This window comes from Phaethon aethereus (genome assembly GCF_964289735.1).
Source record: "Phaethon aethereus genome assembly, chromosome: 3".
Classification (NCBI taxonomy): Eukaryota; Metazoa; Chordata; class Aves; order Phaethontiformes; family Phaethontidae; genus Phaethon; species Phaethon aethereus.
Window position 1 is genome coordinate 121,476,630 of NC_138576.1, and position 26,213 is coordinate 121,502,842.

A 26,213-nucleotide genomic window follows, 5' to 3' on the forward strand; every position below is an offset into this window, starting at 1 on the left:
GTAACAAAGTATAAGCAGGTAAAAAATTTCTAAAGAACAAATCCTGTGTGGGACTATCTCCATCCCAAATCACTCCCTTTAAGTGAAAACTTTCTTGTTTTGAAGAAGGATTACTTGTTTCACAAACATCTATTAGAGGAAGGGCTGTGTGTTCAGGGAGGGTGTCCAGGTTTCCTCCTGTCAGCTTTCCCTGGCAGCAGCCGAGAGATTACCTGACCACTTTCAGTACTATTCACAGAAGAAATCAATGTCCTGAAAAAGAGAGGTAAAAGGAAAGATGTTTTGAGATTAGTGAAGGATTAATGTTCCTTTATCACCCCCCAAAGGTACATGAGTAGATGCAAACACAGAATACGCTATAATATGCTCAAAGTACACCATAATATATTCAAAGTACTCTGGAAAAGAAAAAGGTCTTTTGACTCCTTCTGCATAGCTGGGATGATTTGTTCCTGCCATAAATTTTTAAAATTAATTAGGCAATACCACCTTCTCTCTCCATTTCAAATGATTCCTTTATCCCCCTTTTTTGTTTTGTATTCCCACATCCATACCCAGATTTATTAGTAAATGTAATATGTAACCTTTTATCCTTAAACAGTTCCTAATCACACGTGAAAAGGATGCCTTAAATAGACTGAGGCTATGCAATACACTTGCTATGGAGAAATTGGACTAGAAAATAAATGCCAGTATTTTGCTTGAAAACTTCCAGCATGGGATAGACTTCCACAGCATATTGTTTTCATCTAACTTGCTGTTATTATCTTATATGGCTATGTCAATCTCAATTCTGCTGCAGGGAATTATCACAGTATGCTGCTCAAACTGTACAACATTTACATTTGACCAGCATATCACATATAGCAGTCCATTGGAAGCAGAAGACAGGGAGCTGTTTTGGAACAGATGCTTACTGGTAATGAAAGTACTCTTATCTTAGCCAGCAAATGACCAATTTTAAGTGATCGAGGGAAGGCAGGCAATCCAACACTGCTTTGTAGTACACACAGTCTATTGTGTTGAGTCTATTGTATTCAGTGTGATTCAATGGTTCAGAAGTAGCAGCGCGGGGGGGGGGGGGGGGGGGGAGGAGGGGCGCGCAGGGAGGAGGAATCTAAGATGTATTGCTCAAACAGCAACCAACAGGCACGGATTTACCCAGTGCTGCGCAAAAGGATGCTGAGAGAAGTTCACAGGGAAAAATGTTTATTAGCAGGGTCTGTAGCTAATGGGGTACATTGACTCCAACAGTGAAAGTTACTTTGTGGGGGAAAAAAATAAATTAAAAAAAAAAAAAAAGGAGGGTCAGAGAGACAGAGGCCCCCAGGCGCTGATGTCCTCTTTCAGCCTTCTCTCCAGTGCAGCAGGTGCCCCACCATAATCCTTTTCCTCATTGAGTTGCCTATCATTTGTTCCTTCATATAAAGCCACCCAGTGCTTTGATCAGGGGCTGGTGCTGCATGCTGATTAATCATTAAGCTTTGTGCATCATCAGGTCCCCTAATATAAATGGCAACCCCTTCCCAAGGGAGCCCATCATAACACCAGTATTGGGCTTTGTAGGTACAAGGCCAGGAAAGCAAGGCAAAAACATTGCCAGTCACTTGAGGGAAGGTTCCAGAGCTATGAGCACTACAGACCAGCTTCTGACTTGCAGATGGAAGGCTGGTGGTATTAAAGGCATCTATGGTGGTGTGCAGCACTAGTTCTGCAGACAACAGCACCTTTAAGGGTTATTTCTGGAGCAAGCAGCATGCCCATACACAGATTGGTCAAGATGGGCTGTAGACTGTTTCAAATGTGAACTTTGAGAGAGTCAGATTCTTAAGGTCATGTTTGCAATGTATGACTGAGAGCAGTAGAACAAGGAGAAGAAAATGTGTATCGCCCTTTTTTTTCATTGCATTCCTCCATAGAGAGAATGTGAAGTAAGGGTGAAACAACTGTGAAAGTTGCTAGTTTTGCAAAAGAAAATTACTTTCCAGTTAAAGTTCCACATTGCAGCCTGGCAACAGCCTGTTCTGGACCCTGAGTCAGCCAGCAGGCTAAGGTCTTGCTTCAACCTACCTCTGCTTCCAGTTCAGCTTGCCATGCAGCAGACTGGCAGTCATATTGTTGAGACAAGAGCTTGAAAACATATTTTAGGTGTTCTTTCATTTTCTGTGACTAATTATTTGCTGCAATGCTTCAATGCTAAATTCAGAATAACCTAATGTAGTGTCAAGAAAAGAAATCACTTATCCGAGTTCTGCATTTCCTCAAATAAAGCTTGTCTGACACATTATAACACAAATCCTAGCAACTATTAACATGAAACAAAATTATTCCTTTCCTTTATTTCCTCTGTGTTAACGAAACCCATCTAATAATCTGGACCTGGGATTAAAAACTCCATATACAATTTCAAGACTGAAGCACTAACTTGCATTTTGCTGTACACTTCAAAATGACATATAGCTAAATACTCTATATTGATGAAGGTAATTACTGGAAACATACCACTCAATTTGTTTTAAGCATAGAAATAAGCTACCAGTAGGTGTCAGTTCTAAGCCAAATCATACCAACCTCTCAGAAAGGAGCCTCCTCTTCCACTTGTCTGTGAAGTGTTTCAAATCTTCAGTAAAGTTAAAAGTTGTCTGGTGTATGAGACACTACTGTATGTCATCAAGAACGATCACTCTTCCAAAATACATCCTGCCTACTTATAGACCACTAATGTGTTTCCAGTTGTGTTTTAAATCAGCTTTTTGATAGATGTACCAACAACTTCAAAAGCATGCTTGCTTTCTCATAAAAAGAAGAGGGTAAATCAGAAGTTTTCAATGACAACATCCATATATATACACACGCAATTAATAGGAAGTGTGCTTGCATGCGTTACTGAAGTACGTGGCACAACAGCCAGACTCTAAAAAAAGAAAGCTTCTTGCTGTGTATTGCAAATGGTTTGGGTAAAATTTACATGGCCTTGAAGGAATACTACTCAAATCAATAGGAACTCTAATAGGATCAATCCCTTAACGCAGCATTGGTAATGTCTGCAATATCAGAGCGTATGTTAGGAATTTATTGAGGCTATTGGCCTGTATAAAGGCCCAAAGATTGGATCCCTAAGCATCTGTGATATGCTACAATCAACTGCCACAATTATGATTTGGTTTTACAGCAAATTAGCATTACACAGCCAAGTATAATTATGTAGCCAGCTGGGCTTTTGCAAATTCCTTACCGTTGTAGGAACAGTCTTATTTGCTTCTTGATAGACATGTTGTTCTGAGACTAAACTGCTAGGGAAATAACCAACTGTCCCCATATGGTCTTCATACTGTTCTCCATAAACCTTCAAGCAAGGAGATGTATAATTAGGTACCTTAAAACAGTCCTCATCTGATTTGAGCTAGTTCATAATTCAGTCAAAAGCAGTTACTAATAGTGTTTCTTCTCTGGTTTCAGATTTCCTAGGTTCCAATTAGCTTGCACATGAAACGAACCATTAACAAAAGTTCTGATACAGGCATACATTTTTTTGGAGTAAGTTAATACCACCGACAGTTTATCTGGAATTTTTTTATAAATGCAGCTAATATTTAGCTTTGCTTCCCTTAAATTTAAGACTTTTATGATCAACTGTGTTAAAAGCTTTCTCCTCCACACTTTCATCAAACAGCCACAGAAAAGAACTGTTGAGCCCTTCTGTTAAAGTTCAGGTCATAGTTACCATATCGTTATTGAAGGTATTTCCTAAAAAAAAATGAAACCCTTTAAGACTCCTCAATTAGTTTAAGTTTAAACATTCACTTGGAAAACTAAGTTGCTGCTTTAGAACCCACAATAGCTCAATATTAGCATCCATTTCTTGACAGAAATACGTGTTAATCTACTTCTGGTTTGCTCATATACACAGGAATCTCCTCTTACACTTCCAGCCCAGAATTCTCCAGAGTCTTTTTCTTTCACTAGTTTTGAGTAAACATAAATCAACTGCCCTTTTTTAATATTAATGAATCTGCAGTCTGGAGCATTATAATCCTCTTCTGCTCTGGCAAGGGAAATGGTGTCTAGAAAAAAAAAGAATGAGGTGGATGAATTTAAATACATATATACTTTCAGAGAGAGAAATGTAAGTATGTGTATGCTTGTATGCACACATGTAGAACTATTTCTACAGATAAAAGTAGATTATCCTGAAATTAATAAAAGTCTTCAAGAATTTGTTCTGCTTATTTTTCTATTCTCCAGTAAGCAAAGGAATAGCTTAAGAGTGTGCCATCTCATCATAGTGGAAGTTATGATCCTTCTCTCTACATTTACCTTTCACTTGAGTAAAAAATGTCCATTACAAAACCCTTTTTGCAGTAAAACTGCATGTGACGTTCCACATAAACCCTCCCACTCTGCTTTTAAAGTTGATAAGCCAATACAAATACGACAGAGCTAAATAAGCAGAGTAGTTTTCCCTTGCACTAACCGCATCCAAACTCCACAGTCATTTTTGAGACTATTTTGTCCTCAAAATTAAAGCAACATTACTTACAGACACAGTCATCATCAGCACACAGCTTCTTGCTGGCAAGCTTGTCCATAAATATTCCAGTTACAAAAGGACACATTAATCCGAGACACAAAAGTAAAACAACCAAATAAACACACTGTGTCATTTTGCTTTGCTGCGGCGCTTGCTGAATGCGCGCCAGGTCCAGCAATCCCCGTCTTTTATGGAAGAGGCAGACACCTGGACAAATACTCTGGGCCAATGGGAAGGGGTCGGGGGGACATTCCACCCCACCAGACAAGCCGCAGGCAAGAGGAAGACCTCAGGGTCCACTCACGAAACTGAATACTCTCCTTAAGCCATTCTGCATTAACATTTCCATCAGCAACAGTATTAAACATTTTAAGCCTTCCTGTACTTGTCTGTAGTCCTAATCTCACCTCAAGCAAAGTTTGAGAATCAAAATTAAGTCAGACCCTGGTAAGCAGCAAAGGAAATTACATCCTTCCAAATCCTCAAATTCTTCATTTTCACAAATGCTCACTGACAAGCATAATCTTCACTGGGCTATAAACCCCCAGTGGCAGAGATTCCCCTGTTACGGGTCAACAGAAAGGACCTACTTGGATCCTAACAAATGGATGCAAATGTGAACAAACATTAAGGAGTTGAAACTCAGAAAAAATGCTTTGCAAGTCAGCAATTTCAATTTGAAAACTTAAGAGTTCAAACACCTCATACTTGTATAGGGAAGATCCCTTCCACAGGGAGACGCAGTTGAGAGCAAAACACACAGGTTATGACAGGACAGCAACCATTTCACTTTTATTTACATAGCTGAACTCAGTTGAGAGTTTGCAGATGCATACAGTACCACAAGCTGACTTAAAGGTTCTCTTTACACCGTGGAGAGGACATCTAGAATTCCTCTAGCTTCCCAAAATCTTGTCCTAGCATACATGAGGCAAGACCTGTAGGGAGTACTTTAATTAAAATAGGTGTACACACAAAAGGAACAACCACTGGAGTTACTGCACTGCAAGCCATTCACATCACAGTTGTCAGGCTACAGAAGGCTGGTCTGGATCAATCCTTAAAAGTGACCAAGAGCAAGTTTGGAAATTCCCAAAACAGCACTTCAGAGAACCACTGCTTCCCGATTCACAAGGAAGCATGAAGAGCTGCTGGCTGTACCAGCCTTTCAGTCCACAAGCAGAACAGAGGAAGCTGTCAACTGTCATGAAAAAACAAGGAATTGTTCACCACTTCCCATCAGCAAGCAGGTGTTCAGCCATCTCCAAGGAAGCAGGGCTCCATCCTGTCTTACAGTTACTTGGGAAGACAGGCACCATAACTCCGAAGATCCCCCCACTCCTTCCTTGTTCTTCGCCCCAATTTTATGTATTGAGTGTGACGTCATATGGTATAGAATATCCCTTTGGCCAGCCTGGGTCAGCTGTCTCGGCTGTGTCGCCTCCCAGCTTTCAGTGTATCCCCTGCCTTCTCGCTGGCAGGCCGCATGAAAAGCTGGACAGTCCTTGACTGCTTAGCCACAACCCAAAACATCAGTACATTGTCAACATTTTCTCATCCTAAATCCAAAACATAGCCTCACACAAGCTTCTGTGAAGAAAATAAACTCTATTCCAGCTGAAACCAGGACATAGTCTCACATACATAGACTAAGACTAGTGGGACACAGGGACAGCATAATACCTATAAAATTATGACTGCAGAAGGAAAAACATAAGGTTCACCATGGATTAACAGTCACTTTTGCTCTCTTACAGGCACATTGAAATGTTTTTCACTTGCAAGTAGTAGAACACTTGTGAGACCACACACGCAAGTATCACTAAAAAAGAACAAAAACCCCCCATATATGAAGATAGGACAGTAATTGAGATGACTGTGAAAAGGGCATCATCTTGCAATGTACTCTAGGAACAGAAGATGAAAGATTCTTCAGATCTTGTGCAAAAAAGTTGATTTATGTAGCTAGTTTTATGCTTACAGATAACATAGCACTTGCTCAGAAATTGTGTGGACATGCCAGAACTACAAATTTGTATACCAAGATTTTGTAAAAAGCAATCATACTTCCCTGAGGGTGCAGCAGTTTGTCCAAAGACCAGTTTTAAGTCAAATTTCAATTGTTTCAGAGCACAAGCTAGGCAAAACAAACGCTCTGCAGCTACAGCCGAGCCCACACAACACAGGGACTGTGCTAAGCCATGGTAATAGTGGAAAGGCTACAGCCTCAAGCATCCTTCCTCCCACCCCCATTGACCAAATTACTTTGGAAACAGAAAAAAACCTCACAACACTTGCAATGTAGCTACAGTGCAAAACGTTCTTCATTGTAGTTTCTTGCCTAACTATCAGCTACTTGCCTGAACTACTTCTAAAGGAAATGATGCTAACTCTATCCCATCACTTCTTTGTCTGAAAGGGCAGTTAGTGGCCCCACAGAGAAGTGTTCAAGAATTGAGGAAAGGTGCAACATGGCAAGCACCGTGCGACCGCTTCCTCTCAAACATTAATCTTCAAGTGTCCAACTGCAATCCTCCTAGCCAACACCATGCAACAGCTACTGCAAGATTCGTCAAAAATTATTATATTTTAAGTAAATCTGATTATTCTCTTAACCTAAAATATCTTTCTAGATCTTCCATCACCTGAACAAAACACTTCAGCTTTTGAAGGGATTTTTGCACCCAAATATTTAGAACAGTTACAACTCACAATACTATGCCTGATTACTTCACTGCATTCACTGTATCTCATGCCACACCAGACCTGTAAAGGTTTTTGACAAATGGAAACCAAAACCAAACCAACAAACCCAGAAGCATTAGGACACACACTGTGGAAAAACTTGCCTAAAAATGGACTGTCAGGCTCATCTGCATTATCTTTGTAAAGAGACAGAAAGCTCTTCATAAACCATTTATTAAAATCACTGGCAATAGGGCTGGGAAGAGCAGAGGAGAAAACAACGGATAAACTTCTGTTTCTTCTGTGAACCTGCTTCTACTACCAGCCATCATTACAAAGACAAAACCAAGATGAACAACAGTGCCATCAAACTGTAATCAATTTCCACCATACCCGGAAAAAAACCAACCCACTAAGCACAAGTTGTTTTTCTTAAGTGAGAAAGTCATTCTTCCTGAAAAGCAGCTGTCCCCTTGATAATGAGGCTGAAGATTGAGTATTGCATTTATTCTGAATATGCTGACATTTAGCTGTCTTTCCAGAGCAAAAAGCATGAGCAGGAATGCTAATTTTCCAGCACTCGTTTCTGAGAAATGGGTCTCACCTTAAACATAGTTACACCAATATAATGAATAAGCCCTGCAAGCCGAACAGATCAATAACGAGATAGATTCAAGGAAAAACGTGGCTTGAAAACAACATAAACTGAATTTATTTTATAAAAATTAGTATTTCAACACAAAATTTTACTATCCGGTAGATCCATGGAAGTCCTATATCTGTCCTGGCCATTGTGCAATTTTACACAAGTCTTAAGCTTTCTACAGAGAACAGCAAACATGCTAGCTAATCAAAGTATTATCATATGAATAAAACAACTATCCACAGAAGTCCTTTATAGGAGCATCCGGTTATTTCTTCGCATAAGTGATTTTCATGGCATGAGATGGAGTAATCTTGAATCCTTGGAGAGCATCTCGAGCAGCTCCTGCTTGATTCTCATTTTCAAACTCCACAAATGCAATGTCATGGCGTCCAGGCACTAAGCGTACTTCTTTGAATCCAGGAAACCTTTAAAATGAGGTGAAAGAGTCAGATAATATTTCCTAGTTTGATCTCTCATCAGTAGCCATAAGACCTTATCATAAGCACCTACTATAAATAGTTATATATAAATATATGTATAAAAATAACTGTATAATAGTTACTACTAACGAAAGTTTTAAATTGAAGTATTTCACATGTCCAGTCCTTAAACCATGCGTCAGTTAAGGATCATTACATGGAAGAAATTTAATCAGTCTTGTGCACATATAGAAGTAACTAAAGCTAGTTTTAAAACTGCTCCTGCTGTTGCGAAATCTTTACTATTACAGCCACCAGCTTAAATCTGGTGCAGATTGATAGTAGATAATGAACACAATCAAAACCAGCTACCAAAAAACCGGATTTGCACCAAGTCATCAGAACTGACATCTGTAACCTTGGCAGTAAGACAAAGAACTGAAATACCTTCAGAAAAAAACTCTTTTATTTCTAAAAAATCAGTTTGCCAGCTAAGAAAAAGCACACAGGTAACAGAAAAAGTGAAAGGAGGAGTCCTTTCTATTCAAAACTTACTGATTGAATAACATGGACAGCATCATCTCATTCGTTTCCTCAGGCAAGTTATTAAGGAAAAGGATATAGTTTGGTGGGTTATCAGGCACCTGCAACAACAGAAAATCAAAGCTCAGAAGATTATACACAGCTATCTGTTCCGCTGCTTCTGTCTGCATGATTATTTGCATCAAGACTTACATATCCCTAGTTTTGCCCAGAACACTGCTAGCTGGACTAGCAGCAGTATCAAAACGCTGAATATCTTTGGGTGTCCGAAACCCACAAAACCCACATGGTTTTACTACAGTACTCTATTCAAGTTTATTAAACCCAATGGGCTTTAATTTATTTAGATTTAGAGCTTTAGAGTCTTTAACAGATTTGCCTGCTAATATGAACTTGTAGCAACATACCAGACACAAGGCTGAGTAGTTTGCTGACACTGGACTGAAAGACTGCAATCTGCATTAAGTCATCAAGGAGATCACAGAAATATAAAGAAACTGAATACCACAATTTCAAACGTCCCAATAATGGTATCAAGTAAGTTAATGCCTCAGTGGGACAATCTCCTTCAGCTTATAGAAATATTCCAGGCAGTGCCATTAGAAAATAAACCTCTGAAGTTCAAATACCTAAATGCTCAGTGTTGTGCTCTGATGCAAACTGACATACACATATTGTGCCTTGTTATAAATGATACCTGAAAGAAAACTCAGACTGGGAGCAAAACATTTTCCCCTGTGGATTATGTATGCAATTCTCAATGACAGTACTCAAGAAGGAAATGCAGAGCAAGCAAAGATACTCTTCTATAGGATTTGTCCTCCTGCAAATCCTGGCTCTTTAGTACCTCCCCTTCTAACACACATGAATCATTTCACTGAGCAGACAAGATGAGTGAAGCGCAGGGAGTTGTTGCTACATCTCCACACAATCCTCTGGAAAATAAGACACTTATGAGAAAAAAGAAAAAGTGAGCAGAGGACTCCCAAACTCCTGAAAGGAAGCTTTTACGCAGATATTCTGGCACCCTGTGTAGTCTTCCTTCTCCTTTTCTACTATTAGAACAAAATAAGTTAAAGGGAATTTATTAACAATGAAAAAAAAATCAAGAATCCCGCAACTGATACTAAGCACAGTCCAAATTTAAGAATCAGGTAGGATTTGTTAATAGTGCAGTATTCTGTACAATAATGAGAAACTGCAGATTTTTCATTTCATGTCAACCACATATAGTAAGTGCGGGATTTCTTTTGTTTGTTTACTGTGATTTAGTTGTTAGACAAATCGTCTCACAGAGCAAAAAGGAAGCTGTAAAATATATCCTCAAGTTCCCATGTGTAACAAGCTTTTATTCATAGAGAATAATTTTAAACATCAGTGCTGTTAGTGACAAAAAAACCCACAAACATTACCTGCTGATTCTGTGCTGCAGTCCCTGGGGCAGTGGCTGAATTTGGTGTTGCTCCCTAGTAAATAAGCACAAAATAGTTTTACAAAGGTGTTCTGTTAGAAATATATACGCATACATGACCATGTTTCTGTACAACTGATGAAGTATGTTAAGGTTTTTTTAAGCTACAATCCAAATAACATTTTTTGCTTATGAGATACTTCCCGAAGGGAAACATAAAGCCTGTAAATTTTGCCGAACTCCAAAACCAGGCAATCAAAGAAAAAACGCCAGTAGTATCTGATCTGACTATGGCTGAGTCTGCAGATACAGCAAATCACTATTTCTCTACATTATTAAATTTGGTTCAATAGACAGGAAGGAAGCAGTTTTGAAAACGAAGGCTTAGACAGGACATACCTAATAGGAGAAAACAGGTGTTTCCACTGAGGAGTCCAGTTTAGCAAGGACAACTGAAGCTATCATAGCCATTATAACTAAGTAGAAATTATTTCTTCATAGGAGATTTTTATATAACAATTAATTTTCTACTAAATTCTGAGAAATTTAAATATTCTACCTAGAAAATGTTGCTTTCTATGAATACTCTTACCTCTCCTTGATAGAAATTTCTGCCTTAGCAGGAAGTGTAGTTAAATAACACAGTATTCAAACTCTGTGCCTTGATGTTTTTTGCTATACTTCAGCACATAAATTACTAAGTATCATTAGTTTAGGCCAGGCCAACCCTTAGCGGAGATACACTCCAAGCCAACTCCTTTTCATCTAGCTGTCAATCAATTATCGTGTTCCCATTTACCATTCTTCAGTGCTTATAGAGCAAATAGGGCATTAAAAGACTGAAGCGATAAGCTGGTTGAGCGCTTGAATCCGGCATTAAAGATAAGCACACACCCCTCCTTTTTTTCCTGTCTAAAAAATAAGTTAGTTTCTACTTTGGTTTATTGCATATTTGCCCTAAATCTTTATTTTCATCTGGTAAGAGGATAAGAGGAGGAAAAAAAAAAAAAAGGAACAGCAAAAACTATATAATCAGTCCCCTCTCCTTCAACTTCTAGTGAGTACTCAAAAGCACTAGGTATCAACAGACCACAATTTAGGAAATTGAGAAGTACCAGAGATCATACTTAGTCCTACTCCTCCCCCCTCCTTAAAATAGCTTTTGTATTTGTTTTTTTTTTTTTTTCACTTTTAAACAGAGAATCAGCTTACCTGGATAACCTTTTTATTTGCTGCATTTGCTGACTGCTCCAGAGATTTGGCCTTTTTCTTTTCCTTCCTTTTTTCCTTATCAGCAAAAGTACCACGCATTTTAGAGATTATATCAGAGTCTGTTTTTGCATACTGAATACGCTTTTTAAAAGGGAAAAAAAGCAGTACATTTTGCAGTTAATAATACTGAACATTTTGCACCACTTTTATTAACTGTGCTCTACTGTGCATTTACACTTTTTCTGTAGGAACTTCTTGTATTAAAAATAGTTATAAACTGTAGGTATGCTTACAGAATATCTAATCCTTGTAATTAATTCCAAACACAACTACAGAACTCTAAAAAAACCCACAAAAACCCTAAGATGGAAATTACTAATTTTAACTCATTGAAATCGGACTCTATTCATCTAACAGCATCTTTTTAATATCTGTCAAGGTAACGTACAAAGTGATATCAGAGCATTTGATAAAACTAGCACTATCTTCTATTAAAAAAAATGAGAGTTTTTTAAACCCATTTTAAAGGGAGTTCAAATTTTACAGTGATGTCTCAGACCTCTGCAAAAATGGAGTGCAGCAAAACTCAAGACTTCTTAAATAGAAAGGCCAGTACCTGCCTTAATCCAAACCGGCTTGCATAAATTGTGTCAGCAGCACAACTGTCCTGGTTTTCCAACAAAGGCTGCCCAATGCACTAGTCAGGGAGGTAAGCAGATTCAGCTACGAGTATACAGGTGTGCAACGTTGTATATGCACACAATACTATCGCTTTTACTGTCACACTACCTCAATGCAAAATTACACAGCAGTTGAAGATTATTTTTTAATGCTTTTATTTAGTGCTTAGCTAGAGTATGCATGCTGCAAGGCAACATATAAAGAGTGAAGTACACCTGAAAGCTTATGAAGCCTTAATCTTTTTATTTCCTATTGAGTTTTAGTGAACACAAATCTCTTTAAGAGTAAACAACAGAACTGAGCTTGCACAATTCCTTGTTAAGGATTTCATTGGAGAATCAAAACTGTTAGTGAAAAAAGCTCATGGCTCAGCAACACAACTGTCTGTGCTCTCCTTAATGCTCAAAGCCATGAGCTGAAAGCCAGAATTAATATATCCATCTTTACTGGTTTTGGCTGGCATACAGTTATTGTCTTCATACTAGCTAGTACAGGACTACGTTTTGGGTTTGTGCTGGAGAGTGTTGATAATTCAGGGATGTTTTAGATATTCCTGAGTAGTGCTTAAGCAGAGTCAAGGCCTTTTCTGCCTCTCACCTCACCCCACCAGCGAGCAGGCTGGGAGTGCACAAGAAGCTGGGAAGGGACACAGCCAGAACAGCTGACCCCAGCTGACCAAAGAGATTATTTTCCTGGAGATGGCTGAACACCTACCGGCCGATGGGAAGCAGTGAATTAATTCCTTGTTTTGCTTTGCTTGCATATGCAGCTTTTGCTTTACCTATTAAACCATCTTTATCTCAACCCATGAGTTTTCTCACTTTTGTTCTTCTGGATTCTCTCCCCCATCCCACCAGGGGAGAGTGAGCGAGCAGCTGTGTGGGGCTTAGTTGCTAGCTGGGGTTAAACCATGACAGCATCCATCACTGAAGTCAAGTGGGCCATCTGCATGTATCCTTACGCCTCACAAATAGTTGCAGAATTAAGATACGTCTAATTATCCAAGCAGGCAACGATCTGTCAATTGTTGTGCTATTCTGCACATTATCAAGTAAATTATTAAATCACGTTCTATCAACCAGCAGTATATTTGCTCCACTGAAGTTATACTGAAATGCAGTTATTTGGTTTAGGTGATCTAGTGCATGCGCAAGCAGAACTAGTAATCTATCCAAAAAATAAATCACTAGTCACATCTGTTGAATTCTGGAAAGTAAAACTAGAGAGATCTTCACCCTACTCAATGCTACCTGAAAAATGAAGCATCATACGTATTTATTACAAATATAATAGTAATTAAGGTTACTCTAGATAAGTTAGCTGAAAGCACCCAGTTTCAATAACATTACCAAATGAATTTAATCGGTTTAACAGAAGACATCGTGAGTAAAATGGAAGTGTTTAAGAACTTAAAAACTTTAATCCAGCATAGAAAAACATAAAGCCATCACTTAGGAAACCTAAATGCTAAGTTCAACCTCTGTGTGTGTTTTAACTACACTCTCTCTGGCACCCCTCTGGCTTGCATAAATACATATATTCATCAGGATGTGACTTGACTGAATAATAGCAAAATTACAAGACAGTTAAGTCACAAGGGGCAAGTACAAAACACTGTATTGTACCATGGCATTTTTTTTAATTTAAAAAGCTAACAAAATGACTTACCATTGGTTTCCCGTAAAACGGAAAGCCTTGTAGTTGTCTCAAAGCATTGGTAGATGATCCAAGTTCTTTAAATATAACAAAAGCTTGTCCTCTCATCTTCATAGTCTTTAAAGCCACAATGTCAACCACATGACCAAACTGCGAGAATAACGCATACAGGGACCTTTTCAGTTCTGTTGACAATACCAAAAAAAAGAGATTATAACAGGTTACATACAAACATCCACTTCTACAGTTTTCTGTCCTTCAGGGACAGTATTTTTTGCCAGTTTTAGCCCACACCATGAAACGTTACACGAATTTAGTCAAAACTGTTGTATGCGTACATGTTTATTCGCCCAGTTTTATGCAAGTTGGTGTATAATGCTTGGTTTCACACTTCAAGTATTCAGCTAGTGAAAAAGTTGTACTGCTATCCATTCTACCATTTTACAACAGTAAAAATTACACAAGGGTATGTATATACGTTTTTTCATATACATACATATATACACACAGTCTCAACACATTCAACTATGATGTATGACAGCCAAAGACTGATCAGAAAATCAATACTCTAACACACAACAGTAAAGAGATACGACATGAAATAAGAACACAGCAAAATAGTAACTACTTAAAGGCTAATTAAATTTGGAAAATTTGTTTGTAACTGTTCAATCAATTCTCCCACACACATGAAATATGTTTTCGTATTCTAGATTAGAATGTTTTTGTATGACCACACTGTACCTTACAACTGCAATAGATTTATTTTCCTTATTTAAAATCACCTGACTACCTGCCAAATGAAACCTTAATCTTATCCAATCAAACTAAATAATTTAGCTGCTTCTTCGTTACGAGCAGCCGGTTGCTGAGAGCTCTCGGAGCAGGATCACCACCCGTACGGCACTGCAGGGAGCCCCCGAAGCCGTGGCACTGCCAAAACAGCAGCAGCTGGATCTGCGACAAGCGCATGGCCAGGCGTGGAAGCCAGCCCCAAGTGCCAACGTCCGCTTTCCGAAGGCGAGCCACAAACACCGATACCTTCTTTCTTAATCTTGTCGTTGATGTTGTTGATGTAGATGGTGTGGTTCGGCCTGATGTCCATCCTCTGCGGCGGCTGCTGACCTGCCTGCGGGCAGAGCACACGCGGGAGCCGTTAGCGGCGGCCGAGGCGATGTCCGAGCCCCCGGGGAGGGAAGCTGCCAGCGCCGGTAACACCCCAGCCCCCGGCGGCACAACGTGCGCCGCTCCCCGCCCCGCGGGACCTGGGACGTGCCGCGGAGGGCTGCTCGCCCTCCCACATGCCGCACGCAACCCCCCGCTCCTACTCTCTCGGCGCGGGCGGGTCCCAAGAGCGGCAAGACGTGCTTTCCCGGGCCACTCCGCCATCCCTCCTCCCGCCGGGGCCCCGGCCCTACGCCATCCGGCTCACCTCCTCCCGCCGAGATGGCGGCTGACCGCTCCCGCACCGCGCACGCGCGGAGACGCGGCGCAGGCAGCGGAGCCGCTCCCCCAATAATTGATGTGCCGAGCGCCGGCGCGTCGATGCCGAGTGGCGCCTGCGCAGTGCCAACGGCCGCTGTGCTCAGGGGTTGTTCTGCTGGTGCCATGTTGGTTGGGCTGCGCCAGCAGCGCTGGTGCTGGAAGAGCGTGTTCACACCCTGAAGGCAGCGATATAAAAGGGAAAACGGGTCATAAAGCCGTTCGACAAGTAGCTCGATTTAAGTAATGCGGCTTAGCAAACGATACCCGTTATTTGTTCCCGGCCCCCACCTCGGAGGCAAGGCAGCCTGCAGGCAGGCCTGCTCCAGCGGCTGCCTCAAAGCCCGGAGCGCCTGCTGCCCCAGCCGGTCCCGCTGGCCGTCTCTGCCCCAGCTGGAGCGGTGTCGTGCCCGTTCTGCGGTCTGCTAAAGTCCTCATGAAACACCTCGGGGAAAGCGGTCTGTCTTTGGATCAGCCCCAGGGTGAGAGAGGGTCGTAGTCGGAAATCACAGTGAGGCTTGAAACGGGGTGAAATGGCGATTCCTGCCCCAGGTTGTACTTGTGCTCTGTGCTGATAGAGCAATGAGCGAAGCTGGCTGTGATTTTTGTCTCTTCACAACTAACACTTGACACAGCAACTTGTGGATAACAAAGGGAAACAGCAACTTAAAAGTGCCTGCAGACATTCATTAGCTAACGTTTGTTTTTAATTTTGATATTGAAAAGGCAATGTATCTGAGCATGTAATTTCTTGAAGGTACTTTGAAAATCCCTACGGTAGTGGTAGCTCAGGATAGATAAACAGAGCAGAGATTGAGGTTGCAGCCCTTGAATTTTTGGAATAATTTTGCAGGCTGCATACCTTTATTTCTATGAATAATGCAGGCTTTTTCAGAAACAATTTTAAGTTGCAAAGGTTTAACCTGGTTACATATCAAAAATAAGTTCTTGGGGGGGGGAATATAATCAATAAGGTAGTTCTTTCTTTAAATTATGTTTGTACAGGCCATCTCTTTGTAAAGAGGCAGGCATGTTAGGTAGAGAGTTCTTGGTTCAGTTCTGTTTCAGGGAAAAAACAACATTACTATCAGATTCTAGAATTTGCTTGACTAAAAAGAAAATCTGGTATTTAGGAAGCCTATGAAGATCAACATGGATTGAAGTGAGTTGCATATAGAAGAAAAAAAAAAAAGCAGCTGTTGATTGAGATGGTGAAAGAGAACAGTGTGTTCTTCAGTTCATGGCATTTGTCACATTAAAAACATGATAAGCATCAGTTCCAGTCAATTTTTAGGGTCCTATTTATTTTTCTTTGTTTATTGTCTTAGAAGTAGTTGTTAAGATAAAGTATAGCTTTGAAATTCAAGCATGGACAATACCTTAAACCACTATTTTTTAGAAAGGCTGACTGTGCTATTTTATGTGTTGATCAGCAGTGTAGTCCATGTCATTTAATAATTTAGTAACAATGTTCAAAACCACTTATTTGTTATCAAGTCAACACAAGGGAATTTGTCTCATAGAATCAACAAAATTGACATATTATAAATGATTTTTAAAATAAAGTCCTTCAACTGTTCATAGAGAAGACACTCTAAAGAAAACAAACAAACAAACAAACTCAACCTGACAGAAAGTAAGGAAGAATTCACGGCTTCTGTGATTCTTCCAGCACAGCATGCCGCACTTGCACTTACTCAGAGTCACTTTAAGCTCAGCTGATTTATTCTTCCAGAACTTGAATGCAATAAAGCAGAAAAGCTGTATCCTTCCTGCTCCTCGGGTGGGGTTTCAGTCTGCCTGCCAGTTCAATGGAAGTGACATTCATTCCTCAGGCTGGCTTCCCCCTCTCTTCCCCAAGGTTTATTTGGATTACCTCTGTTTTCTTAATCCTCAAACAGAGAGGTGTAGTGCTCTTATATTCACTAAAACAGTTGTTTAAAACTCCCTGAAAGCTTAAGGTATTGTAAAAATTATTTCAAGTTTCTTAGCAAGAATGCCTGTAGCAATTTGGCAAGCAATTATAATTCATCACCAATATATCGGGCTGGAAACATGCTTCCAGCTTGAACAGGTAGCTGCTTTGTCAGAGATTGTCAAATAGCTTTGGAGAAACAAAACGAAGAGCACAAGGTTCTTGAAAATATCTTTGTAGCTACTGCTCTTCCCCCTTCCTGCCCTTTGCTCAAGGTCAAGGAAACCTAGCATTTCATTATTACTGCTGTTTTTTGTTATGAAACCTGTAATAAATTTTTTTTTTCCCCTTTGTCTTTCTTTTCTAAATTCAATGCAATTCTCTGAAGTAAAACAGAACAATAACCAAGAGCTGTGTATAGTGTAAGCTTCACAACATCACGCAATCCTCACAGCTTTGATTGGGTCCACATGCACATAATGATGCTTCACACTTTTCACAGGTGTTCCTGTGCAAAGATTGTGGAGTAAGTGAAGTTACTCTAATTTCTCAGTATAGAAATATTTTCATCTCACCTGTGTGTCATGAAAATCACATGCTAGAAAGAAACAGGACTGTGAATGCTTTGTGATATGGCTGGATTGGTCTTCAGTATTTTGGTTTTAGCCTTTGACTGATGTCTTCTGCTGTGTCAAGGAGTATGATAATGCATCACTAAACCTTGGAACGTGGACAATGGCAGTGACCAAAATGAGAGGAAATAAGGAGGTAACCCTAGCAAGTACAAACTGGTTCTGTGAGCACTTGCAAAGTCAAAGTATGCGAAACCTCACATTTAAGACGGAAGAGGTTCTTTGAAGGGCGAACTACTTAGGGATCTATATTCAGTTGGAAGGTGCAAAAAAGAAGGAATTGTGTCCTATAAATCAGCGGTTGCTGGGCAGTTGTATTTGACAGCCATCCGCCAGTGTAAATTGCCAGAAGGAGCTGAGGAGGCTGCAGTGATTTACAGATTATTGTTCGCAGGCTCAGGATACATGATCTTTGCAAACTAACAAAGCAAAGTGAATGGACAATGCAATGGCAAGAGAAATTTAGTATTGACAAATGCATGGCAAAGCACTTGGAAAAGCATCATTTGAATTAACTGTAACCACTCAGGAAGAGGACTCAGCTGACCCCTTTTGAGGGACAATAAAACATGCAGTGGTAGGGAGAGAGGCAAACAAAAACATGTGGAAGGGGAAAAAATGTACTGCAGTTCCTTTAATAAGGCTGTTTCATAATCACTAAAAAGATGCTTGAATGTGTTACTGCTTGATCTAAAAGACAAGACCCTCCACACATTCATCTGACATATATTATTGGCAGCTTATACTTTTAATTATTAAACACACTGCCTGACAGACCTTTCAGGTAGACGATGTAATTTAGTCAAGGGACCTTCACCAACCAAGCGAAGGGTACACCATCACAACCAATTATTTATTACTGCTGTTTCAGAGGAAAATCATTCTCACATGATTAATACAACTGTTTGCTTATTCTCTTGACCAAGTCGCCTTTCTCCCATATCAAGTCCACAGGAAAAAACAGCACAGCACTTTATTTTCTTTGGATGCACTTCTAGTTTATGGCAACAGAAAACAGTTGTGTTGTTTAAAACAAAATAAATTTACTATTGTTAAGTGAACCAGAATTAAATTTTAGATACTTGACATTCATAGTTATTTAGTTATATCCAGCGTAAACTGTGAAATGAGTATATTTCATCTTTGTGTTTTATCAAGCATGCTAGGAAAAAAAATAACAATTAAAAAATCAGTAGAACTTGGAGGGAGACTCCACAGGTTACACAACGAACTTGTTCAATAGAAGCCATCTGAGTTCAGTAATTCGCTCTAGCGAATTACTCCCTTTCCCATCCCAGCTGGGTTTCTTCAATTTTAGGGCTCACCAGATGACAACAGCTATCGCTGCTCTATTAATACCTAAAAGTTTCAATTAATATCAAGGCTTTTGGAAGCCAGTAACAGACTACCTCCCTGCCCCCCAAAAAACCCACCCCAAGCCCCAGAAGGGAAGGGTCTGCGTGCCAGAGAACATGCCAAACCCTTAGCAGACGCCCTAGTTCAGTTTCCCCTGTGGTCATACTCTACTTCTCAACTGGCCTTTCCTGTTCCCTCTCAGACCAGTTGCTGTCGCTGACACTCTTGGGGCCTTGCATCTCTTACCTTACGCTGCTACTTCAATCTCCTGGGGCAAAAGATCATCTGAAACTGCAGCATGCTGAACACTGCCCTTATCAGAGAACTACTCATAGAATCATAGAATCATTTGGGTTGGAAGGGACCTTTAAAGGTCATCTAGTCCAACCCCCCTGCAGTAAGCAGCGACATCTTCAGATAGATCACATTGCTCAGAGGCCTGTCCAACCTGACCTGGAATGTTTCCAGGGATGGGGCATCTACTGCCTCTCTGGGCAACCTGTGCCAGGGTTTCACCACCCTCATTGTGAAAAATGTCTTCCTTATATTAGTTTAAATCCATTACCCCTTGTCCTATCACAATAGGCCCTGCTAAAAAGTCTGTCTCCATCTTTCTTACAGGCCACCTTTAAGTACTGGAAGGCTGCAGTAAGGTCTCCCTGGAGCCTTCTCTTCTCCAGGCTGAACAACCCCAACTCTCTCAGCCTGTCCTCACAGGAGAGGTACTCCATCCCTCTGGGCATTTTGGTGGCTCTCCTCTGGATGTGCTCCAGTAGGTCCATGTCCTTCCTGTGCTGAAGACTCCAGAGCTGGACACAGGACGCCGAGTGGGGTCTCATCAGAGTGGAGTAGGAGGGCAGAATCGCCTCCCTCGGCCACACCGCTGTGGATGTGGCCCAGGATACAACTGGCCTTCTGGGCTATGAGTGCTCATTGCTGTCTCATTTCCAGCTTTTCATTCACCAGTACCCTCAAGTCCTTCTCAGCAGGGCTGCTCACGGTCCCTTCATCCCCCAACCTGTATTGATACTGTGGGTTGCCTTGACCCCAATGCAGGACCCTGCACTTGGCCTTGTTGAACCTCATGAGGTTCACACGGGCCCATTCCTCGAGCTTGTCCAGGTCCCTCTGGATGGCATCCCGTCCGTCAGGCTTGTCAGCTGCACCACTCAGCTTGGTGTCATCTGCAAACTTACTAAGGGAGCACTCGATCCCACTGTCTATGTAACTGGTGAAGATATTAAAGAGTACTGGTTCCAATACGGACCCCTGAGGAACACCGCTCATCACTGATCTCCATCTGGACGTTGAGCCATTGACCACTACCCTCTGGATATCTGTCCAGTTTAGAGAGAAGAATGTTGTGGGGGACTGTGTCAAAGGCCTTAGAGAAGTCCAGATAGACGACATTGGTAGCTCTTCCCTTGTCCACTGATGTAGTCACTCCATCATAGAAGGCCACTAGGTTGGTCAGGCAGGACTTGCCCTTGGTGAAGCCATGCTGGCTGTCCCAAATCACCTCCCTGTCCTCTATGTGCCTTAGCATAGCTTCTAGGAGGATCTGTTCCATGATCTTCCCAGGCACAGAATATTTGCTATATTTATCATCACGGTGATTCACAATTAGTTTGGGTGTGCTAATACACTGAAAATGATGAAAAGTGGGTAGTGCTTTTAATTTCATACAGATGGTTCCAAATTAGTTAAGGGTGCTGGGGTTGGCCTTTTATTTGTATTAATTGGTGGCAGTGCCATCTGTCTACACTACAACTCTTTGCTGGGAAGAGTAGCAGGGCACTGGTTTGATTTAGTATTGTGCAAAAATACCTGCATTCCTTCCCTTTTTCTTTCAGTCTGGATTATTTTTTTAGTTTTACTGGAATCAGCGTACTAATGTAGCGTAAGTGATGTGACTTATATCGAGCATTTGAAATTCAGAATTTTTGAATCCTAATATATGTGATACATTGTAGTATAATGAAATCAAGACTTGTCTGCTTAGTTGTATAAAATTGCCTGGTTGTTTCCATCACTTTTTCTTTTTAAATATCATGAACTGCCAGTCCCCCATTGTGAACATCTTCACCCGCATCAATACAAAACAGTTTTACGTGCAGTTCTTGCAACATTTCCCTGGCGAACCATGGCAAAGAGGTGAGTGGGAAGCTCAGCCTGCTTTAAGCAGCATTGCTGGGCTGGAAGCCAGGGGAGTGAGTGGGTGTGGTGGTCTCAAATAGCTGGTGGCACCACTGTGGAGCTAAGAAACCCCTTTCCCAGATGGGGAGGGAATAGAGTATGTCCTGGATAGAAGGGCAAACCTGCCCTTGAAAACACAGATTGACGGGGAAACAGAGACAGATTTGCCCCAAAGAAGGACCTCAAGAGCAGAGAGTTGGTTACACCAGTCCTGCCTGAGGAGGGAGGGCTGCCCAGTCGAGGGTTTCTGCAGTGCTTACTGGCAGCTCACCGTCAGCATCAGGTGTGGGGCCCTATGAACAGTACGATCCTATAAAGAAGCTCTTAGATTTCCAAACACTTCTTTTTCAAGCCAGCTCAGCCTTGAAATTGCTAAGACCCATGCCAGAATCAAGCTATGAAGCCATAAATAAGCTTGTTTATTACTAGTCTTATGGTTAATAATTACTGCAGTTTGGGCAAACAGCAGTAGTAAGTCCCTCTAACAAGTTCTGCCTGGGCTCGTGTTGAAGCTCTGCCAGTTCCCCGTATAGATACTAATAAAGCTCGTGAGTTGTTTTGATTGTCTCATTCCTTCAAACATTTATTGACTTAAATCATTTAGTTCTCAGTCACAGCAGACACTGGGGAGCTGATGGTAAATCATACCATCTCTGCTACTTGAGTTGCCTGTAAATTTACCATATCTGGTAGACTCGAGCTGGCTATAAATCCTTTTAGTGCTCCTAAGGCTTGGCTGGCTGTGGAACAGCCTGCATGTATTGTGCTGTCTTATGTTTGCAGCCATGCTGGGAGTCAGAGAGCCTTTCAGTGCCTATTTCTCATTTAGCCTTAGCGTGGTAGAGTCCCTTCCAAGTGTTAGGGTTCTCCTGTGCCATCCCCTTAAAAAAACCCTTCCATCAGCAAATAGTGTAGGTCAAGAGCAACATCAAATGCAGCTTCCATCTCCTCTCCATCCAAATTCCACCACAGAGCAGCTCTGTGTGCATTGGCTTTCTAAACAACTCCATTGATTTACACCATCTTGTCCTCAGTAATGTAAAAATAAATCTCGGCTCCATGAGATGAGATCTTACCTCCGGATGAATAAATTTCCCACCTTCAAGGACTGAAATGAGAACAGGTGCTTGGATATATGAACGTATGAATCTGCCGGCTTAAAATTAAGTGCACAGGTGGATTAAGACAATCCTTTCCGTTGCACTTCCAGTTACAATGTAAGGCTATACAATATTAAGCAGTCAACATCCTAAATTGAATAAAATTTTCCCGTTTCCATCCTGAAAGGCAATTATTTCACATACAACTGGTCATAATTTTTCAAGAGAAAACTAGTAGTGACAAAACCCCTTTTGTTTAAGAATATTTTTATAAATTATATTATATTTTTAGATAAAGTTTTTGTTCTTCATAAGGTGGATAAAACACTTGAACATTTTCAAGTACTGCAAAGTTTTATTAAGAAAGGTATTTTGTTTTTTTCTTGCAAGACAGAGGAACTATGAAGTCGCCCCATACTCCTCCTTCTGCCTCCTTAATTCTGTGTGAACTGATAGTTTCTCCTGGAGAACCCCATTCAACCGATACAACTTCATTACTTTGAGGTTAGTCGTTTTTCAGATAAATGTGAAAATGTGATCTTGTGGTTGCTATCCAAAGGTAAGCATGTTGCTGCCAAAGGTGTGATTTCCAGCACAGGGAGACGTTTCTGCTCTAAAGTAATTTAGCTAGCTTGTGAAGCAATAACATCAAGGTGACAAAAGCACAGAAGGATGACTTCTGCAAAACCACTGGTGATCTCAGATGCTTGGATGGCAGCATTTCACTGCTTTTTCCAGCCCTGCTTGATTCAGTTTGCTATTGAAACCATCTAAGAATGCACGGAGATCTGCAGCCATAAAGCAGACAAGAAAAGCAATCTCCCCACCTCTCCTCCATCCGAGAGCCTGGGGCAGGACCGGCGGGGCAGAGCCAGCTTACATGAGTTTGTCAGCGAAGATGCGCCTGTTGGGTAAGCGTTCAGTGCCTTCTTCTAGACTCCACTCTCCCAACCCTGCAATAAAGTGCTAGAAATATAATGCTACCTTTTCCACATTATATAAAATCTCAGCTAAACAATGTAGAGTAGGTGTAGACTCTTTCTATTTGCTGACTGCAAAATATTTTGGAGTTTGGGCTTTTTTTGGTCTAGGTTTTAACTAATCCACTGGTCACTGTGAATATTTAGTCCTTCCTAACACTATGTTAGGAATAAAGCAGTGTTAACCATTCACAAGTAATGACAAATCAAAATTTGGTTGTTGAAAACACATTTTCTGTGAAAGAGAGGAAATTTCTATAGTCTGACCTATGCAATATTATTAAGATCAAATAATGATCCTGTTCTCCTATACTGGATTTGGGTGTTCCCAGTAAAGACTCCCTCTGCCTCAGTCTCCATCCAAGCCCCAACGTCTGACCTGCAGACAGCCCTGCGAGGGACAGCCTGTGGCTTCTCAGCTCTGGCAAATCGGCCTCTAATCTCCTGAAAAGGGGGATTATGAGAGGGAGCTGGCATCCAAAACACATCTGAGGGAAGAGTCAGCTAATCGGTTGCATTTGGACTTCATCATGCTGCACCTGTGCCTCCTCTTTATAGCTAAGCAGTGAACTTAGACTTGGGACTGGCATTGCCCTTTCGGACCTCAGCAAACTTTGAAATCTCAATTTTGGGTGATACTCGAAGGGATAAATCCATACCGTGGGGAGGGAGTAGCCTGTCCTTTAGCCTAAGTGGTTCTATCAACGAGGAGAGGATGAATATTGTTCCTCAGCGCTTGGCACTCACGACTCTGCACCCTGTGTGACTTTCCCCAGTCCATCGTGGCCGTACAGCGTCACCCCTTGCCCCCATGTACTGAGACCATGTGTGCGTATAAATGAGTGCAGCCGAGGATTGTGTCACAGTTTGTATGTCAGGGGTCGTCTTTCCCTTCTTCAGTGAGTCCTTCGAAAATGTGAATTTTTTGTGGGACATCCCCTTATACATGGGTAACGTCCCCGTGCTGACTTTGTTCAACAGCCACAGCCTTTGAGCGAGTCAGCTGGGGATGCTGTCACCCCAAGAAATACTGCTCAGCAGCCAGATTATATGCCATGAACCATTTCTTCAGGGAATCCATCTTAAACTCATTTTAGGCTAACACAGTCAGAGCCATATATTACAGAAAGGGGGCAGCTAACCCTTTAGATCTGCTCAGCATGATTGAAACACATTACTCACTTTCTCGCTACCTGGACAGTTTTATCCAAGAAAACAATCGTTGGGGGAAAAAACTCGCTATGCAGACAGTCATAGAGCAATGTTAATGATCCAAAAGGTTTCTTTGCCCTGACTTCAAACCAGAGCCAGCTGCCAGAGGGAAAAGCACAGAAAATTAACATTCCAGGGTACACTCAGATCTTTTTCAAGCCAAACAAATTTTGCCTTCGGACATTAAAGTATTAATAATATTGGCAGCATCAGTACAAACCAGAGTATTGATTCTTTGTCAGTAAAGTGTTTTTTCTTGATGATAAGACCATGCAGTATATCTTCTCTGTATCCACATGCTGTGAAGCTGACAGCATTTCAGCATGAGCAAGCCCTTTGGGAAGGTAGACACAGTGTGTAAGGGTCCGTTCATTTGTTAAATAAGCAGCACAACATTAACTAAAACCTCACCAGGGCTGGGGAGGGAGGTTGTAAGGAGTGAGGGTCAAGTGAGATGTTCACCTGGGGCCAGAGGGCTGTTGATAGCCTGCATAATCTGATAGACCCAACATAATGGAAATGAGAGATGCCTTCTGGTATCAAAATACCAGTGGAAGTTCTCTGTGACCAAGAGCAGGGACTAATAGTCTTTTCCTTTCTCTTTACATATACTTCAAAACCTGTCCTAATCCTAATTCAGCAGAAGTGTGTTTGGTTATTTGGTTGCTTTTCAGATGACAGGTGCAGCTGAGAAAAGCTTCTGGTGGACAGCAGAGGCCCCAGCCCAGCAGAGAGGCGGGAGTGTGGAATGCAGACTCCCGGAGTAGCATCGCAGTAGTGCGGGAGGAGCCCTTTCCCCTTCCCCTTCCCCAACCCTGTTCAGAGGCTCCAAAACAGCGGCTAATTACAGGGAGGAGGGGAAAAGAAGGTTAAATATTATTTATGTGAAAACACTTGTGAGAGTCGCTCTTCCTGCATTGCCTTTCTCCCCCCTTACCTGCTCGAACATCAAGGAGAACTTGCTCTTGGAGGGAGCAACCCTCTCTGCTTGTGCATTCACAGCAGTTAGTGATACAAAAAGCATCTCCTTTTCCTGCTTTTCTGCCACTAGTTACTTCTGCCTTAGTTTAGTGCTAAGAAGGCTCAAGAGTAATATCACTCAAATAGGAGAAAGCCTAACATCCTTGTGACGAGGCTCTTTGTCTTCCCTAAACGTGGAAGTGCTAATTATTTTCCTTTTAAAAATAAAGATCTGTTATATGCCCGGTACTGGATTTGTCACATTACCGCACACTGATCCTGTAAACTGGAAAAAAACAAACTGCAACCATCAAACTGCCCAGCTGATAAAACCAAACCTCCTGATAAAATCAGGCTTGTTCTACGCAAAATGAACAGAAATGGGATTGTTACGTTTTAGGGTGAAATAATATGGTATGACTCCAAAAATAAATGCCTAGAAAGAAAAATAGAAGTGATTTTTAGATAAAAATCACATTAACAATGCTTTTCCCGTGCAGAAAAAAAAATATGATTTTGTGTTTGAGTCTGATACTGCAGGAGCAGATACCACTGATCCACTCATTCATTTCGGCAGGGCTCTCAGGAAAGGTCTG

At 41.2% G+C, this 26,213-nt stretch overlaps 2 protein-coding genes across 2 annotated transcripts; both read right to left on the reverse strand.

The window, feature by feature from the left end:
- Nucleotides 1–228: 228 nt before the first annotated feature.
- Nucleotides 229–4,664, reverse strand: OTOR (otoraplin; the record flags this gene model as incomplete). Its single annotated transcript, XM_081998382.1, has 4 exons — nucleotides 229–252; nucleotides 3,236–3,346; nucleotides 3,925–4,064; nucleotides 4,541–4,664. The coding sequence occupies 4 exons, from the start codon at nucleotides 4,662–4,664 to the stop codon at nucleotides 229–231; spliced, it is 399 nt and encodes a 132-aa protein (XP_081854508.1).
- A 3,313-nt stretch (nucleotides 4,665–7,977) lies between these two features.
- On the reverse strand, nucleotides 7,978–14,889 carry SNRPB2 (small nuclear ribonucleoprotein polypeptide B2; the record flags this gene model as incomplete). The annotated part of the gene is made up of 6 exons (XM_081998494.1): nucleotides 7,978–8,287; nucleotides 8,837–8,925; nucleotides 10,237–10,290; nucleotides 11,448–11,588; nucleotides 13,797–13,969; nucleotides 14,826–14,889. The coding sequence occupies 6 exons, from the start codon at nucleotides 14,887–14,889 to the stop codon at nucleotides 8,128–8,130; spliced, it is 681 nt and encodes a 226-aa protein (XP_081854620.1). The 3' UTR covers nucleotides 7,978–8,127.
- Between the last annotated feature and the right edge of the window lie 11,324 nt (nucleotides 14,890–26,213).